General features: G+C 49.5%; 1 protein-coding gene across 3 annotated transcripts in view; it reads left to right on the top strand.

Moving 5' to 3' along the window:
- Positions 1-17,279, top strand: part of ankfn1b (ankyrin repeat and fibronectin type III domain containing 1b) — a 47,009-nt gene that overhangs the window by 6,552 nt on the left and 23,178 nt on the right. For all 3 annotated transcript variants that reach the window (XM_049759084.2, XM_049759085.2, XM_049759083.2), the window contains 2 exons: positions 1,787-1,965; positions 2,524-2,753. In XM_049759084.2, the coding sequence (XP_049615041.1) occupies positions 1,787-1,965; positions 2,524-2,753 (409 nt within the window). The remainder of the gene's footprint in view (positions 1-1,786; positions 1,966-2,523; positions 2,754-17,279) is intronic.

Below are 17,279 nucleotides of genomic sequence, written 5' to 3'. Positions count from 1 at the left end.
CATCTGCTCAAAGCAGCTCTTTAATTTCCAATTTGGAAACTGTCAAAACAGGAAATGATCCATTTTGTAAAGCTCTCGATGCTATTTTTAGAATAATGTCAGTCGGCCAACCTTGAGCGGTTCGCTTCATGAAAAAAAAGGGCAAGTCTTGCCGTAAGATAGCGCTCAGACTATCACGCCGTGTCATTTCCAGCCAGAAGTAAATAAAAATGCACTCTATTTGGCCAGGCTATGTATATTTTTAGTGGAAGCTAAATTCAGCACCATGGACAGCGGCGAGTCTAGATTGCCCATACTCACAGATACAATAAACGGTTCAAAGCTCAGACGGCAGCTATTTTTTTCCAGATTTTCAACTCGCGCCGCGACTTAAACCTCATCACGCGTGAGCAAAAGCACATCGAGAGAGGCCATTTGAAGCAAAGTCTTTGAAAGCCTCTTCGCCGTCAGCCAAGTGCCAAGCGAGATAAAACCCGGAGAGAAGAAAACCACAAGAAAGTGGCCTCGGTAAAAAAAAAACACGCGGCTTCAAAAAGCAAAAGTGATGAAAAGCCTTCATTCTTGACATCAACTGTCAAAGTCAAGCGAAAAATCCCTCTTGTGTATTTCAAACAACCGTTGGTGTAATGCTAATGCTAAACACAACTAGCTAAACGTCCTCATCAACATCAACAAAGTTGTGCCAGCAATTGAGAAGCTCTTAATTGCCCTATAAAATGACGAGACTTTATATACTGACAACTTAAGAGCCCCCCCCACCCCCCACCCCCCCCCTCGTTCCCTTTCCTTTCCCCTTGTTTTGTCGCTTAGCAACAGGTTTGTTGCATGAGCGAGAATCCAAATTGCCTGCAGGCGGGGCCGTCATGATGTGTCGTTTGGGGTGTTTACAACGCCATGGCTTTATGTTTCCATGTGTGTGTGTTCATGTGTGTGTGTACAATTACCTTACTGACATTAGGCACATGTCGCCACTTGGAGACGCTGACGTCAGTTCGGCCGAAGAGGGAAAATACATCTTGCGCTAAACGTCCGAGAGAATTGAGCGGGCTGGAATGTTCCAGTCAATATCGGAGACTTGACCTCGAGAGACACGGCCGCTACTCTTGCAGACTCATTCGCGCTGATGATTAATGTTGACGAGTTTCCTCTCAAGGCACACTCAAGCATTTCATTCTCTACTAATTCACTTAAGTCTCTTTTCTCGCTAGTCTTATGTCTGTTGATATATTTTTTTTATCCTTAGTGGAATATGTGAGATTAGCCTCCTTGAATTTAATCTCCATTATTTGGACTAGTAAGGAATGCAACAAGTAGTAAATATTTTTCAAAACACCAAATGATGTATTTTACACACACACACGTCACGTCCCACCAATCATATTGAGATTATCCGACTGCGTCGTAGCGTGAAAAGCATTTTGCGTTGGTGCGCTGGTGCTTATTGATTGGCGTCCCACCGGGGGAGGTTGTGGCGTCAACCGCCATAAAAGAAAAGCAATTTCTGCTGCTTGGTTTCCTAAATGGCCTCCGACTTGATTATGCTGAGGTGGAAGTAATTTCACGATTGATCTGTACAACTGCTCTCTTGTTGCTCCTTAACAGTAAACCCGCTTGTGTGTGTGCGTGGGTGGGGGTGTGTTTTCCAACATGCTTGCTAATCATTCTGTTGGAAAAACAACCGAGCCACTCCGGACTTGGGTGGATGACCTGAAAGAAGCAATTTTTGATTTATTTATAGTTATTTATAATCCAAACAACACTGATATATTTTATATTCCCCAACTAGGTCGCTGGAAAGGAAGTTGCAGAGACCCATCCTGGCCAAGTCCCGCACCCTTCCCAGCATCCCCCAGTCCCCGCATGTGTCCAGAGTCCATCACTCGGATCTCATCGGAGGAAGTCCGCCCCGCAGAAAGAACCCACCCACTGCCAGCAGCCCAAAAGCCTGCACGCTGCCACCTGAAGGTAAGCGCAATAACTGCAATGAGCAAGTACAGCACCATGAAAAGAGCAGGGGTGCCAAAATTGAACCCTGTGGAACACCATCGTCCTGTATTATTATTAATATATTTTCTACTTGTATTTTATGGCCCCGAGCTATCAGTGTTCTTCCCCCCCCCCCCCACTGTGCTGCTCCTGCTGCTGCCGCTCCGTTGCAAATATCAAAATCGAGAGACTTAACGTGGCCCCTTGTTGCCTAGCAACCTCTGCCATTGACCGTAATGCATGCTGCCGCGCTTCTGTCTCCCCTTGTTGCTCATTATCTTTCGGTTGGTACTCAAATTTTTTTTTTGTTGTTGTTGTTTTTGGTTTTAATGCGTGTGCCGACGCAGCGGCAGGTTTCGTTCCCTACGCCGACGAATAGCAGGGGATTGCGGCATTGTTAATCTTTAATGACAAAATATTTTCCGGAGAGCCCCTTTGCCGCAAATCCAAAAGTGACGACATTGCAAAAAAAGCGGGGCCATTTCTCGCCGTGAATTATGCATGACTCTCCTTTTTTTTTTTTTTTTTTCTTCAAAGGCGAACTGTGGCGCTTGGAGGATGACATGGAAGCTGAAGACGAGCCCGAGCGAGGGGAAGCCAGACCTCGCTCCCGCTCGCCCTTTTCTCACTTCCGGGCTCGCGCCGCTTACCTCCGTAAAAGCATCTCGGCCGACAACCACCTGGACATGAACTGCGACGACAGCTCGGGGGCTCCGGTGGAGGACAAGCCCGCCCGCGGCGGCAAGGCCAAGCTGAAACGCAAATTTGTGAGTTCCCTCTTCTATTTCGAAACCCATCTTGCAATAATAGCCCTAAAAATAATAACACGGACAACATTTAGACTTCAAGTACACGATTGGCATTAAACATTGACGACTTTCAGTCACCCGATCAGGTAACCCAAGACCTCCATTAGCAGCGTGAGCTTTGTAATTGGCTCTCCGGTGTCACAGGTGGAATTGGACCCGAGCGTAGCGCCAACTCGGTGCGGCGTCTTTATAGCCGCAAAATATTTCCGTCTTCACATGCAAAGGATTACTTTCATATCGGAGATTAATACTCGGCTTCACCGCGATTTAAAGACGGACCCCACGGCGAGAAACAAATTGAAGGAGCTCATCAGCAGACGGGATTTTATTAGTTTGGTGCCATGGCGGCTGATCTTACGAGCTGCGGTTGTTTTGGGGTGAGACTATTGTTCATTGCTTCCCCCTTTTTAAAAAAAAAAAAAAAAAATCAATCTTTTGTGACCACAAGGGGAATATTTCTTGCCGTCCTTTATGGCGCTTTCCCCCTTCTTGAAAATGGAAACAAAAATCGAGTTGAGGAAAGCCGGCAGCCTTAAGCAGCGCTAATGTCGAAACGCACACTCGGCGAAATCGACAACGAGGACTAATGCGGTGGCACGTAATTAAGTCGAAACATAGAATTGTGTACCGGGGTGCGGTTAATTGGAAAATGGAGCGGATGAGAGGCGGTTAATTACCCCCCCCCCCCCCCCCCTCCCTTGAGCCGTGTGTGTGTCACACTTGCCGGTGTCGCGGCTGTTGATTGTTTTTTTAAACTCACCAAAAAAAAAAAAAGCCTCCGTCATGGTTGTTGTGCAGCCTCGCACGCTGTGACGCCACTTTTCCCGATGACTCATGCCGTTTCTATACAAAACCCAACCAGAGGAGGCAATTTGGGATCTTGGGTCATCACTACAAGGCACAGCGAATCATTTCCTTTTATTGTGAGATAACAACCCCCCTCCCCAACTCAAAGGAGCCTTGTTTTTAACTTAATAATATATAAACATCAGCGGCCCCCGATTGCCCCCACCTCGCTGACGTCAGCGCGACGTGGGCTGTCATTGTTCCCCGTGGTTGAGAGCACACTTTTGATTGCATCCATTAATTCAGTCAAACATCCTAAATAGAATGAAGAACAATATTGGCTGGCATCCACGCCAGAATCGACTCCCAAATAAATTTGATGAGCTCAATTCAGCGCATGAGAACAACGTTCGCCAATTATCGAGTTCGCAAATCCAACGCGGTGTCGTGCGGATTTTCAAATTTGCATTTGGCTTATCGTCATCCACTGCAAGGAAGATAAGCTTGACAACCTCGATTGAAAAAAGAGAGAAAATAAATGAATAATAATAATGTAAAGATTTATCATAAAATATATAAATATAAATTGTATTAGTCAATTAGTATTTATGACTTAATATAGATAGAATTATAGGAGGCATGAATAGCTTCAATTTTCTGAGTGGCCACACCGTGGCAGTATAACGCCATCAAAAAGGAGACTATGTGAGTGCCTGTGTGTGTATGTGTGAAAAGTGTTACCTGAATGGTCTTTCTCTGGTGACTCATTCATCCTGAGGTGACTAACACGGCCCCCCCCATCGGAGTCAAAGTTCGTCGGCGAATGGCCGACCGACATTCATTATCTGCCTGACTTTTACCGGAATGCACAGAAACGAGGAGAAGAAAAAAAAAAAGAAGCCGAGAGCATGCGAGGGAGAAGCCGCACTGTTGGCCACTTTGCGAGACTTAAAAACAAGAGGGGGGGAAAGAAAATGAAAGAAAAGTAGTGATTTTATTTTTCTGCGCTCAGCATTCGTCCCCTGCTGAGATTTGGGTTTGACGGTCGGGGTTGTGAACTGGTGGCTCAGCAGGATTGCTGCCCAATTGCTTTGACTTATACGCTTCTGTGTATGCGGTAGGGCTGGACCATTCCGGAAAAAAAAATATTTTGGATTGATATCGATATGGATTCACAAAGACGATTATTCATCGATTCAAAAACGACTTGAATTGATTCTTGAAAGAACTCAATTAGTATTTTGGGTTCAATTCCTCTCGTCTGAAATAGCGCCCCCCCATAAAGAGTGAAACGTGTGCCCCAGCACGCTTTGTGGAACATGCGGCCTCTCGGCAGCTGTTGGTGGCTTTTGATGAAGGGGGCTCTCGGCAAGCCCTTTTCCAAACAGAGGCCGACACACGGGCTATGCGAGGGCATTTGGCATGCCTACGAGCTCGCTGACTTAGACCCCGCGGAGCCACTTGAGCACACTCTGTCCCGTTTTAGAGGCTCGGTCTGTCGGCTCCAGAAGATTCAAGATTCAAGATTCAAGAGTTTTTTATTCGCCATGTTTGAGCGTGCCAAACAAGGAATTTGACTTCGGTAAATCACAGCCTCTGTTCAACAGGTACAAAGATACCTGTTTGAACTTCAGCGCCCACTTCTGGATGACGTATGGCCGAGGAGCTATCTTAGAGGCTTTAGCATCATGCTAGCAAACAATGTAAAATGTCATAGACTGGCTAATGATTAGCATCCACGTGGTGCCATATTGAAAAACATGTATTCTTTATCCTCTGGAAAAAAAATGACTGATGAATTATAGTAGTTGTGAAGCTCTTCTTTGTTTCTGTCTGGATTACACTGCCTCCTGGTGGCCAAGTTGCAGAAGCCCTTTTTCGCTCTCTTTGCACATTCTTTTCGCGGCTACCGGTTTTGAAAAGTCCACAAGCTTCGGACACCTTTGACTCTGAAGAAGCGCGGTGAGATTGATGATGTGACCTACTCGGTTCCAACCAGTCTGTGTTTGCTTTTCCTTTTCCAAAGATCTTCCATTTTGATTTGATAAGTGTTTGATTGCAATCACTCCGCCTTCCTCCCACTCATTTATTTTCTTTAGCGCCTGCCGTGTTTTCCCAAGTAAGCCAGTACAAAACAAACACTATTGATTTCTCTCCCCCCCCTCCCTTCTTGCCCCCGCGCTCCCCTCCCCCAAATTCCTCCTCCACTATCAGCCACCATCGGCGTAACGTGCATTTCCTCCTCTATCTCCCCTCCATTGACCTGACTCAATCTGCAGTTGTCCAGCAGATCCCCGGGGTTATCCTCAAGTGGGCCCGAACCCGACTGACTGGCGATGGAGCGGTTCTCAGGGTCCCGGGCCCTCAGGCACAAAAGGAGGGCCAAAAGCATTTTCTTTGAGAGCAGCAAATCTCCTGTCCCCTCGTCTCCCTTTTCCCGGGCCTCCCGTCCTCCGTCCCGGCTCGGCCTCCCCTTCGGCCCCCCTCCAGACTCTCTGTCTGCGCTGACACTGCCTTTAATAAGAGGGAGGGGGGGTAGACTGTTTATTTGTGCGGTGCGAGGTTAAAAACTTCCCCCCTTAATTGACATTCCGGTAACACTTTCCAATAATGGGGCGAGCAATTTCCTTGAAATTGATGTGTGTCCACCACAAGTAAAAACAGCACTTGTAGCTTTCGCTCACCCATGGCTGACCTACACTTGTGCTCCCTTTCTCGGGCACGTCGGCATGCGTGAGAATTCCCGTGATTGGCGTTCCGCCGGCTTCAGCGTTCGGATGACGGATAGCGGCGCATCAAACACACAATGGCGCTCACTGTATTTGTCCCATGATCAACTCAAGTGAGTCGTAGAATAAACTATGAAGTAATGCGCCTTTTATCCCCCCCCCCCCCACACCCCCACACCCTGCCCAAAGTAAATAAGTAAATAAATCCACACAAATATTTTCACGTTCATTCATCCCCCCGCATGCTGTTGAGTGACAGCGGGACCACATAGAAAAGCTTCAACAAATCTTTTTTTTTTTTTTTTTGCCGCCGTGCTCAGTCAGCGCCGGTGTGTGAGAAAGTACGCAAACACAAACATCTGCAGACGGCATCCTTGGCCGACGGGATGACCGCCAAATAAGACTTGCGGTGCGATGACGCCGGGTGTTAAATGTGTGTGTGTGTGAAGGGGATGGCGTGACGCGGCGTGTCAGTAGGGGCACGGGTGATAAATGCAGGTATTTGAATTTAAAAGCCCGTCTATGGCGTTCCCCGTTCCGTGTTAGCATTGAGCTAGCAGACGTTAACTACTCGCCGTGTATTTGTTTTTGTTAGCGCCTGGAAAAGAAAAGTCATTTTGAAAATTCAAACGTGCAGGAAACCCCGCGAAGGCGTAAGCCCGACTGCGTGTGTGGCTGCCGGCAGACGCCGGCTGGTTCCCGGCCTTGTCATTCCGTCTCCCACGCCGCCCTCTGATGTGGTTTGGAGGCTGCGGCTTTCACTTTGGAGCGCGGCAGCCACTCGCACTGTTCTCACATGTCTGTGTCAACACACATCGCGCGGCGGTATGCGCCGGCATTCTCAGAAACCAAGACGCGCTCGCCGGACCCGGATGGAAAGATGGAGCGCGGCCCGCCAAAGCGTCTGACTGGACGCCGAAGACTTAATACGTACGCGAGACGCCGTCGGTGGCGTTGGTGGGCTTAGGTTCGCTGATATCAAAGACAGATGTTGGCTCGGCTCCCGAGCGTGTTTGCGTCTGGCGTTAGTGTGACTAATTGTAAAGAGCGAGTGTGTTTTCCCGCAACAAAAACATACTTTTGATCCGACATAATGACACAATTGAATTGGATTATGCAGATCGGCTGCCAAAACCCGGAGGTCCCGCGCTCCACCGATTCCCATTCTGGTCGATCCAAGCATCGCTCAGCATCACCGGCGAACAATGGCGGCTGGCACGGCGAAAGACGTCGCCGTCCGCCTCCCTGCGTTCCTCGTTTTTCAGCCAGGCCTGTCTCTTTAAGGTGCTGTTTGTTTATGCCGAGGCGCAGTTCAGTGAGACCTGTGCAGGCTCAGTGCGAGGCTCCTTTCATAGGGGCTCCATTTTGTTCTTAATAAAATGGCACTCAGTGGCCGGGGGACTGGCAGGCACCCAGCTCCCTGGGAAACCAAAGAATGCTCGCCTTCATTTAGCAACAAACAGCGACTGCCTGAAGAGGTTCGGCTCCTTCGCCCCTGCGTACAGTTGGAATGACCTGGATTCCTGCAGAGTAATAATCATGTCGGATAATATACCGACTACTCATATTCATAAATTTGCTTCGGCAACAGGTGGAATTGTGAAATGACAGCGAAGATTTCGTCGACTTTCAAATATTTTTGGCTGATTCCCAACCGCTAGTTTACGACTTAAATCCGACCCATGTGACTCGAGTCACCCGTCCGACGGGCTAACGGATTGACACTCCCGGAACAGACGCGCACATTGTTTAGCATTGCTGCGCCCCCCCTCCCTCTCTGTGTCCCGTCCGTCGCCGTGGCGACTGACTGCGGGGACGTCAGGCAATCAGACGGGAGATTTCCCAGCAGATTGCCGCCGTTGCGTCTGCGGCCTGCGCTCTTGGTTTGATCCCATTAAATTAGGCTGAAACAATTGGGCATTGCCCGCAGCGTGCACGCAAGCCATTTCTTGATGTCTGCCATCTTTTGTCAAAGCCACTTGTTTGCCTTTCAACATCCTTTTTATGCCGCTTATCTCGCCCCCCCCTTTTTCCTGATCTTCGGGAGACAACGGTGTTTAGTTGTCAAGGGTCATACAGAGGCTTAAATAGAAAACAGCGGCGCAATCTGCTTGTGAATGTCCATCGTTACGCCGTCTGGGCCGGGCCGGGGGTGGGCAGAACGTAGTCGCCCCATAGCTTAAAAAAAAAAGTCATGCTTTTAGAAGTTAGCTATAAAAAATACTCCCAAAAAAAAAAATCTAAAATATTTTTTTTTCTTCCGCCTTTGGAATTGCAGGCGTCTCCATGATGGATTGGCTGCCAAACAGCCCCCCCCCCCCCCCCCCCCCCTTGATGAGTTTTTACATAGCTCTGCTTTATTGCACATTTTCCAAGCCTTTAAAGCAGCGCTAATGACTCAACAAACACATATGTACACATTGTGGACACACACACCTGTCATTACTTAGACGCCATGGCATAGTGCGAAACACACACACCCACATGTGCCCTCATTAGATCGCTTTTCAAACCCGCCGCACGAGCGACCCGAATCAAACGCACTTTGGCATCAAAGAACACGCTTTAACACACTCCCTTTCACTCTTATCTAATTTTTTTTTCTCGGGGCTTTTATAAAAGATCAGACTATTTAGCAGATACCTGCGTCCATTCGAGCTTGGCAGTCGCTCGATTAATCGTAATCCAATCACTTTTTCCACGAGGTTTTTTTTTTTACACAAGACAAATTCAATCAATTGACAAAATCGTCCGCCCAACTAAACAATAACAAAAATGTCGACACGTGACAGGTGGAGGAGCACGAGGGAGCGAATCGGAATTTCCCCTCCCCTCAAAAGCACATTCATGTCACGATTTAATGAGATACAACGGCAAATGAGTGAGCAAGCAGAATAGGAGCAAGATTCTTTTGGGCCCCGTCCCCTAATTGGCTGACTGACTGCAGAAAGACAACACTGTCTCTCTTTAATGTGGCTGGGGTGAAAGGTCACTGTATTGCATTTGTAAGGTCAGCGGTGGAGGTCGCGCTCAGCTCTGGGCCTTCCTGTTGTAGACAGCAAGGTCATGCCACCTACATAGAGCCCAATTATCCCTGCCAACTAATAACTGCTCGCCTCGTTCCACCGCACAGCGCGCATGCTGACACGCATACATGCCCACACACACACACACACACACACATTGCACAATGAATGTCTTTCCCAACGCTCGTTTGTATCCGGGGAGGAAAATAGCCATCAACCCCCATATCGTAAAATGTTTCAAATAATGAACGTCCCCTCTAAAATTGATAAATATATGTGGCTGCAATGTTCCTTGCAGAGGATAAAGAATATATGACTATTCTTTTATTGTCTGTCTACATGTGTTGTTCCTCCATTAGCGTTCACATATCCATAAAAGTTAGCAGAAAACAAATCTAGCTAATTCTCGTTATTTTCCGTCGAGTCTCCCCAGTCAAGCCGTCTGCTCGCTTTACGTAACGAAGCAATCTCATTCCTTCTATTAAGATTACAATGACCTCGGTTAATTTCTTAGAACCTTTTTTTTTTTTTCGCTTCAAAGTCAAGTCTTATCTTCACGACTGGGTTTCTTCCAGAAGCGAAGGCTTAAGCGTTATCTCGCGCGCAGCCCTTCATCGTACTCGAGCTCACGCCGTGCAATTTCCACCCCGCCGACTTAACCGGCTCCCATCAAAGCCGAATCGGACCCGTGCCAAAGCCACGAGTACACAACGCAAGAATCAAAGAGAGACCAGAGAGAGGAGATATTTTGAGGTGGATCTCACCCTGGCTAATGCCCTCTTCACTAAGGTGGAATGGCACATAAGCTCCCATTAATACAGGAATGAGTTGAATTTAGCTCCGTCTGCCCCCCCCCCCCCCTAGCTTTCCATGAAGTGCGCGCACAACACTTACGGCATGCCACACCCTCCCGACCCCCCCCCCTCCCTTTTCACTCCCCTTTGTTCTCTAACTATAGCCACAGCCGTGCCAAGGCCCGGAGACTTAAATATTCCACTATAAAACAAGCGGTAATGAACATGAAAAGCGCCGCGGGCCGCTAGTTGACCGCGCGGCTAAGCGGCAACATTGCGTGCACTCGCAGCGATCGACAAGGCGCTCCAAAGTGACCGCGTCTATTATTTTTTTTGAACGTAAAGAGTCGTCGCGAAAATAAAAGTTCTTCGTGACTTCCCCACCTTTGGCTATGTGTGAAAGCCACATTAAAAGCATATGTGGACTTTCTGCAACACAGGTGCACCCCCCCCCCTCGACTGCAGGTTCAAAAGCGTGACGATGAGAGGTGTCGAGACCTGGGAATGGAAAATGATTGATCCGCTTTAAGTGTCCCATAAATCCAGCAGCTGATGGGGGTATAAATTGGGGGCTCGCGTGTCTATCCTACCTGGCAACCCATCAGGATATTTATAATGTCGATCCTGCCAGAAGACCTTGACAGACCCAACCACTGTTACATTCAGGTACCGTGGTTGTCTGGAGCTCCTTTAGGTGTCCCCGAGGTCTCTTTGACCAGGGGCAAGTCATCCCACTGAGATATGTCCCCCCCTCCCCACCTCCACTCCCCAGCTGTCATTGAGCTTCACATCCCTTATCCAGCGCTCCACAATGAAGTGGCCGAAAGCCAGCGGATGCCACTGACAGAACCCGCACGTGCCTGCAAATGTGCAGAAGGAACCGTGTGGGATGTAGATGGGGGAGAGTGGGGGGGTTGTCTTTCCCCCCAGACACAAGTTGCTCAGTTTTTTGGAAAGTCTCCGGCCCACCCAAGAGGAAGGAGTCGGAGGAGGTGGAGCTGGTGTTGCTGCTGCTGTTGGTGGGGGGGCAAGTGAGCAGAGGCCTTGGGGGGGAACAAAGCCTTATTTCAAACTTGCCGAAAACAGGGGTCTTTATGCCGCGATGCCGCCCCCCCTCCTATGTAGGGAGATGTTATCGCAAAGATGCAATATCCACCTCGGCATAGGCCTCCAGTGTTACGCTAAGTACCCCGGGGCGCTGACCTCACTAATGAAGTCTCCCTTGGCTGCCGTGGTTCACTACTGTACCCTCCTTTGTCTTGGTCCCGGGCCAGAAGATGCTCTTGCGTCTTCATATCTGAGCCCCTCGTGGCAAGCTTTGAAGTCTCTGCTTGATTTACTGTCCGGCTGCCCCGTACAGTCCGTTATGACTTTGAAGCTCTGCGTTATCTCACCGTGGAAGCCTCCTCTTTCGAGATTTGCTCTGACTTTTATACGTGGCCTTGAGTTTAGTGCTCCTCGGGCAGGATTTGCATGTCAAACTTGCACAACCTTCTGTTTTGCCGCTAAGCCGGCAGCGGTCTCGGGGCGCGGAAGTCTCCCTCTCTAAATCCCGCAATGCCCTGCCCCGGGAGAGCCTAAGTGGAAAGTTTGCTTTTGCACCCGCCGGGTTCGAAGATGAAAGGTTTTTTTTTGTGGGACGACACGGGTCGGCGAGGTGGGTAAAGGCGGAGTATTGGGCGGTTGGGGGCTTATATCTCTTTATCCCGTCTGGCGTGCTGTGGCTGGGCTTGACCCACATCAGCTGTTCACTTTTCTCCGGCTGCCTGTCGCCGTGCGGCCCAAAGATGGGCTGTCTGCGCGAGGATTACCTGGACCCGTGCCCTTTGCTTCCCCTTTGCTCTGAATATCCAAGCGCCCAAATGGCCTCACCTGAGCACGGCGGGGGGCGCGGTTATAAAAAGATGTAGGGCTGGACTTGCGGTTTGCTCGAGGGTTGAGCCGGGATTAGTCGGCGGCTGGTGGTTATTGATTCAATTTGGGATGCTTTTTTATCCGCGAGCCGCCTAAGGCCGGCGGACGCTCTGGGTTCCTGCGACGGGCCCCAATCCCCCGAAATATGCCTTTGGTGGTGGAGGAGATGCTCCGAATGCCTGCACCGCAGCAGCCGAGGCATCTGTCATGCGCGTGGAGGCCCGAGTCGGCAGCGGGGATCAGCCAGGGCTCTGCGTGTTGGCCGCGGGTTTTAGCCGGTGCTGAGAGCTGGAGTAGAGAATGAGTCCGGCATGCTTTTGGTATGCAAGTACAATTTGCGCTGATGCCGGCTAGCCACGGCCGCACGGACGGCGATTCGGTTCTCCTGCCCGCCTTACCTCACCCGGTGTTTATTCCGAGGTCGTCATTGGCGGGAAGGCCGTCCCTTGGCGACGCCCGAGGCGAAATCACGCGTGGACAGATGGAGCCGCGCAAATAGCAAATAGCCGCGTTTGATGTCTCTCCCCGGGGGGTCTCGTACGCACCGTCACCCTCCGAGATAGCGCTGACAGATGGACGGGGACCCAGCGGGGACCGGGACGCGCAAATGTGAAACACAAGGAGGCGTGACTGAGCAAGACGGATGGCTCCACGTATGAATCAACGTGGGAGGCGACAGATTATCATCAATCGTCTCCAGACGATATCGTTCATAAAACTCAGGGCTTGATCCTTTTCCAGGTGGCCACTAGAGGCTGACAAACTGCTGTGAACAATCACAGCCAGTTTGAGTTCTTCTCCCTGGTCCAAGGGAAAGATTTTCGGACTGTCCTCATTTGGGTCGGGGGGATGTTTTCACCAAATACCGTTTGCGTTGCAGCGCCGGTTATGCAATGTTGACCTACATTGGATCTTTCCATCGTAGCGCGGCCATCTGACTTTTGGCTCCCGGTTTTCATAAGCCACTCAAGTCCAAATGCCAAAGGTTTAGCTCAAGAATGCAATGTGAAGTTTCAGCACGCAGCTAAGACGTCAATGTTTCATTGTTTTCGATATTCTGGACGCGAGAAGGAATATCGTCTCGCCCTCCCTCCGCCCCTCTAATGACCTCCAGTAGCTGCACAAGGCCAGACGTGATCAGCGTCTCCCTTTTTTTTTTTTTTACACCATTTGGCTGCGGCCTGCTCTTTCTGTCTGCTTCTCAACTGCACCAGACCTGTCGTAAGCGGGACCTCCTCGCCGTACTCAATTAGACCCTTGTCTAGCCCATAAACATTCCCTATTTTGGAATTTATGAACCAGACACGAGCAAGTGACAGCGCTCGCATCCTATGTAATGGGGAGGGGAGTTTCTTCACTTGTTCCGAACATCACGCATTTCCCGTAGCGTGGAAAAAATACGACAAGACACTTTTGGGGAAGCGCCCCTTTAATCCCACCAAAGGTCAACCTCGATGCCGATCCTCGGCTTCCTCCGCTCGCTCAAGTGATGATGCAAGAGCACATTGCAGGCCACCCCCCAACCCCTCCCCTCCCTTCCCTGACTTCAGTCTTTCCTTTCTCAGCCCACTCCCAACCGACATGGCACCCATCGGGCAGGAGACCAGCCTCGGGATTCTGAGGTGGCGCCCAGACTGGGATTATTTACAAGAGCTGTAGCGCTGCACAGACTGTGCTGTGGTATTTCTTCTTCCAAATGCCTTGGAAGGGAAGGCATGTGATGGGGGAACACACAATCTCCAAGGCCCGTCACTCTCTCTCTCTCTCTCACTCAAAGCGCTTCCTCTCTCTCTCTCTCTCTCTCTTTGGCTCGCCGGCGTCAAGATTTACGGCGCTCGCGCGACTACCGCTCGGAGTCATTTACGATCTTAGGAGTATAAAAGCGTATGTCTTGCATTAAAACTTTGTTTCGGGAAGAAAGAGGGGGAGCGATGATCTAACGCAAAGCTCAATTTCGCTCGCTCGCAATTAATTCGGCCCTGTTATCACTTCCCTAAGACAAATCTCGGACTTGACGCCGTTACCGTATTTTGTGAGGTATCGGAGAACGCCGAGAGGTGCCAAGGGGGGGGGGGGAACGGGATGCCGCGTCGGACATAGCCAGAATAGTCGGCAGTTCACGGATATCTCTGGACACACAAACACTGTAAATCAGAGAGGTGGTAAAAGGGGGAATATGAATTAGCGAGGGGAGGGGTGGGGGGGTCTTTTGTTTTCTGCGAGGCGTTGTGATGTCACCGAAGGTCATCGGCGAGATTGGGTGTCAGCGTCCGGATACTTTTGTCCGTAGTTGAAAGCAGATGATGTCTCCGTGCACCGTCATACTCTCTTCCAATATTTTTCATTTTTTTTCTCCCCTCTTATGTCAGCGAAAAATTCAAACGGCCTCCGACGATCAAATGCGTCGAGCGGCCAAAAAATGTGAATCTTTGTTCTCCGTGCCTGAAGTCGAACACAAAAAAACGATCTTTAATAGCTCATTACTCTAGCGTCGTTAAGTCAAATCCTTGGCTGCCTTTCCTGGAAAGAAAAATAAATAAATAAAATGAGGTCATGCATCTTAAAAAAGAAAAAAAAAAAAGTAGTACGATCTTGCCCAATATTTAAACATAGATCGCCGTGCTCATTTTTTTTTCGAGTTAGCGTGTTCCATTTAGTTTACTGTTTTAATAAAAAGACCTTCTCCCGGACGAGGTAATATTGCGGGTCTCCATGGCAACCGCAGCCAGCACGCATGAGCGAGACTGGAGAACACGGCCGTCCGCAGCCAAGCCAGGCGGGCGGACAATTTTAACCTTGACATTTTTTGGAGAGATACTGTTACAATTTAGTCCAAGAGTTCCCATCACTTACCCAGCCATGAAACTCAATTTAGATGTTCATTCCAGTTTTGGATACCAACCCCCCCCCCCCCCCCCCCCCCCCTCCCTCTCCCCCCCGCCCTCAGTTTTCACTATAGGCTCCAAATAAGCAGACGCACTTAAAACCCGGCGCTGGTTTCTGTCTCGTAGCGCGCTGAGATGACGAAGCAACGGCTCATTGCAAAGCCTTTTTGGAGAGACCCTCGAGTGAGGGAATAGCGCCGGCCCCCGAGACGCCTCGGAGCTGTCGGGATACACATTGGATGACCCACAAAAATGAGCCCCCGGCCGGCCGACGTTGGCTTGCCCCTCTGGCTTTACACAAATATACACACACAGCAGTGGAAAAGTGTGACTGGAGACGTTTAAGGAACATGTAGAGAAGATGATGGGAGAAATCAACGGTTAGAAGGCGGTTTGTAAATTCATTCATATCCCCCCCCCCCTCCTCTCTCCTCCTCCCGCTATTACTCAGTCCCCCAAGCCAAACCGCAGTGGGTGAATCAGTTATCCTTATAAACAGGCCACAGGCACACAATGGCGCCTCCGACGTTACATCCAAGGAGAGAGTGAACGAAGCAATTAAAAAAGTGCTTTTTTTAGCACCTCCAAACGCTCGCTCGCCAGATGACGTCCGTGTTATCATTCGCTTTACGAGCGTTTCGCGGCCGACGCCGGCGCTGATGCGGAATATTTGTCTTTTTTAAATGTGAGCTTCATGGCGGGAAGAAGAGACAACAAGAAGAACTGCAGGAGATGTAGGAAAGATTAGCCCCGCCTCCCCCCCCCCTGTGATAATCCAGATACGTCATATTATAAATAACGACATTGCGGCTTGTTGTCTGGAGATGAACATTAAACGCTTAATTAATGGTTTGGCGCACTTTTCTTTACATGAAGACTCCGCCTAGCCGACATGAAAGCTTTTCGTCCCGATCGGTAACGGCTTACAAGAACCGTCAGCTCTTGACATGTTAACAAACAGCTCACCATGGCGGCGCATTCCTGCGGCGGCGCTCGCTTTTGGCGCGGCTCGCTCGGGGCCCCGCCGCGTGATCAAGCGTTGGTTTTTCCTTTCCTTGCCTCGCGTTCTGCTCCTGTTAGTAATTACAGCGCTGCCAACGTGCTTTGTAGTCCTAAGTGGGGTTAGGGGAGGTTAATACTGGAGATTTTTCAAATTGCCGTCCACCGTGGAGTCATAACGTCGAGGCATCTTTCAAATGAGTCAATATCCCAAAAAAAAAAAAAAATCACATTCCGAATCCGTCCCGCTTTATTAGCGCTTCCAATAACATTATTAGTCAGCCAGTTCAAATTCCCACTACGCTAATTCCACTTATCCCGTTGGAGAAAATTGCTAATTGACGTTGCTCACGGACGCTCTCGTTTTTTTTTTTTCGAGAGCCCGAGCCATGAAAGGCTGGCTGTGTTGCGCCCGATGCTGTGCGATGGAGCCTGTGGCGCTACGTATATTTAGGTGTCTGGTTTGGGACAGGAAGAGGGGCAAGCGTTGAGGTTATTTGATTGCTTCATTACGGTCATATATATGGTCATGTATTTATGTATACTTTGTTATGTATGTCATTACATGTACACTAGTGAGTGTTTGTTTGTTTGTGTGTGCATGTGTGTGTGTCTGTGCGTGTGTGTGTTCTATGTGTGAGCGAGTAAAGAGGGCTCAGTGTTTGGACCACCCTGCGAGCTGGGCTGAGTGACAGCATGGGCCTCAAGACACTCGCAGCGCACACACACACACACATCGAGGACACACACACACACGCGCGTGCGCACACGGCGAGGACTCACACATTTTTCAAGCTCATTTTTCAACATGTCTTTTACTCTATTAATGTCTCATGACCAAATACATATCATGCTCCAAAGCAAACACGGCAGATTAAAATTGAATAAATCACCTTCGGGATCCAGGACAGAAGACACACACGCATTCCCGAGCGACGCCGTACCACCCAACGCGTATCAGCAACTTTTACCGTGACCTCGCCGCCCGCACACCTGATTTCAAGCCAGAGCGTCATTCCGAGGTGCTTTCAGAGACAATATTTTCCCCCTGGCTATGAAATTAATGCGGCGATGACATCAAGCCAAACGAATCAGTTCGCCTTTCGAATCGAATCGGCTCTCCTTAGTTCGTCTTTCGAATCGGCTCTCCCCGGTTGTCTGAACGACGGCCTCGTGCGCGGAATGAGAAAAAAAAATAGTCAGATCCTCGCTGCGGCGGTGATGTCATCTGCGTTGAAATCGGATTTTATTCGATTCTCCTCAGCCCCTCCCCTCCCCTCTCCTCGCATTTCTCATTAGAGTCACTGTGAAGCCAGTGTATCATGTAGGTCACACTTAGACGCACTTGTTG

This window comes from Syngnathus scovelli, chromosome 21, assembly GCF_024217435.2.
Source record: "Syngnathus scovelli strain Florida chromosome 21, RoL_Ssco_1.2, whole genome shotgun sequence".
Lineage (NCBI taxonomy): Eukaryota > Metazoa > Chordata > Actinopteri > Syngnathiformes > Syngnathidae > Syngnathus > Syngnathus scovelli.
This window is presented reverse-complemented; position numbering and strand designations above follow the sequence as displayed.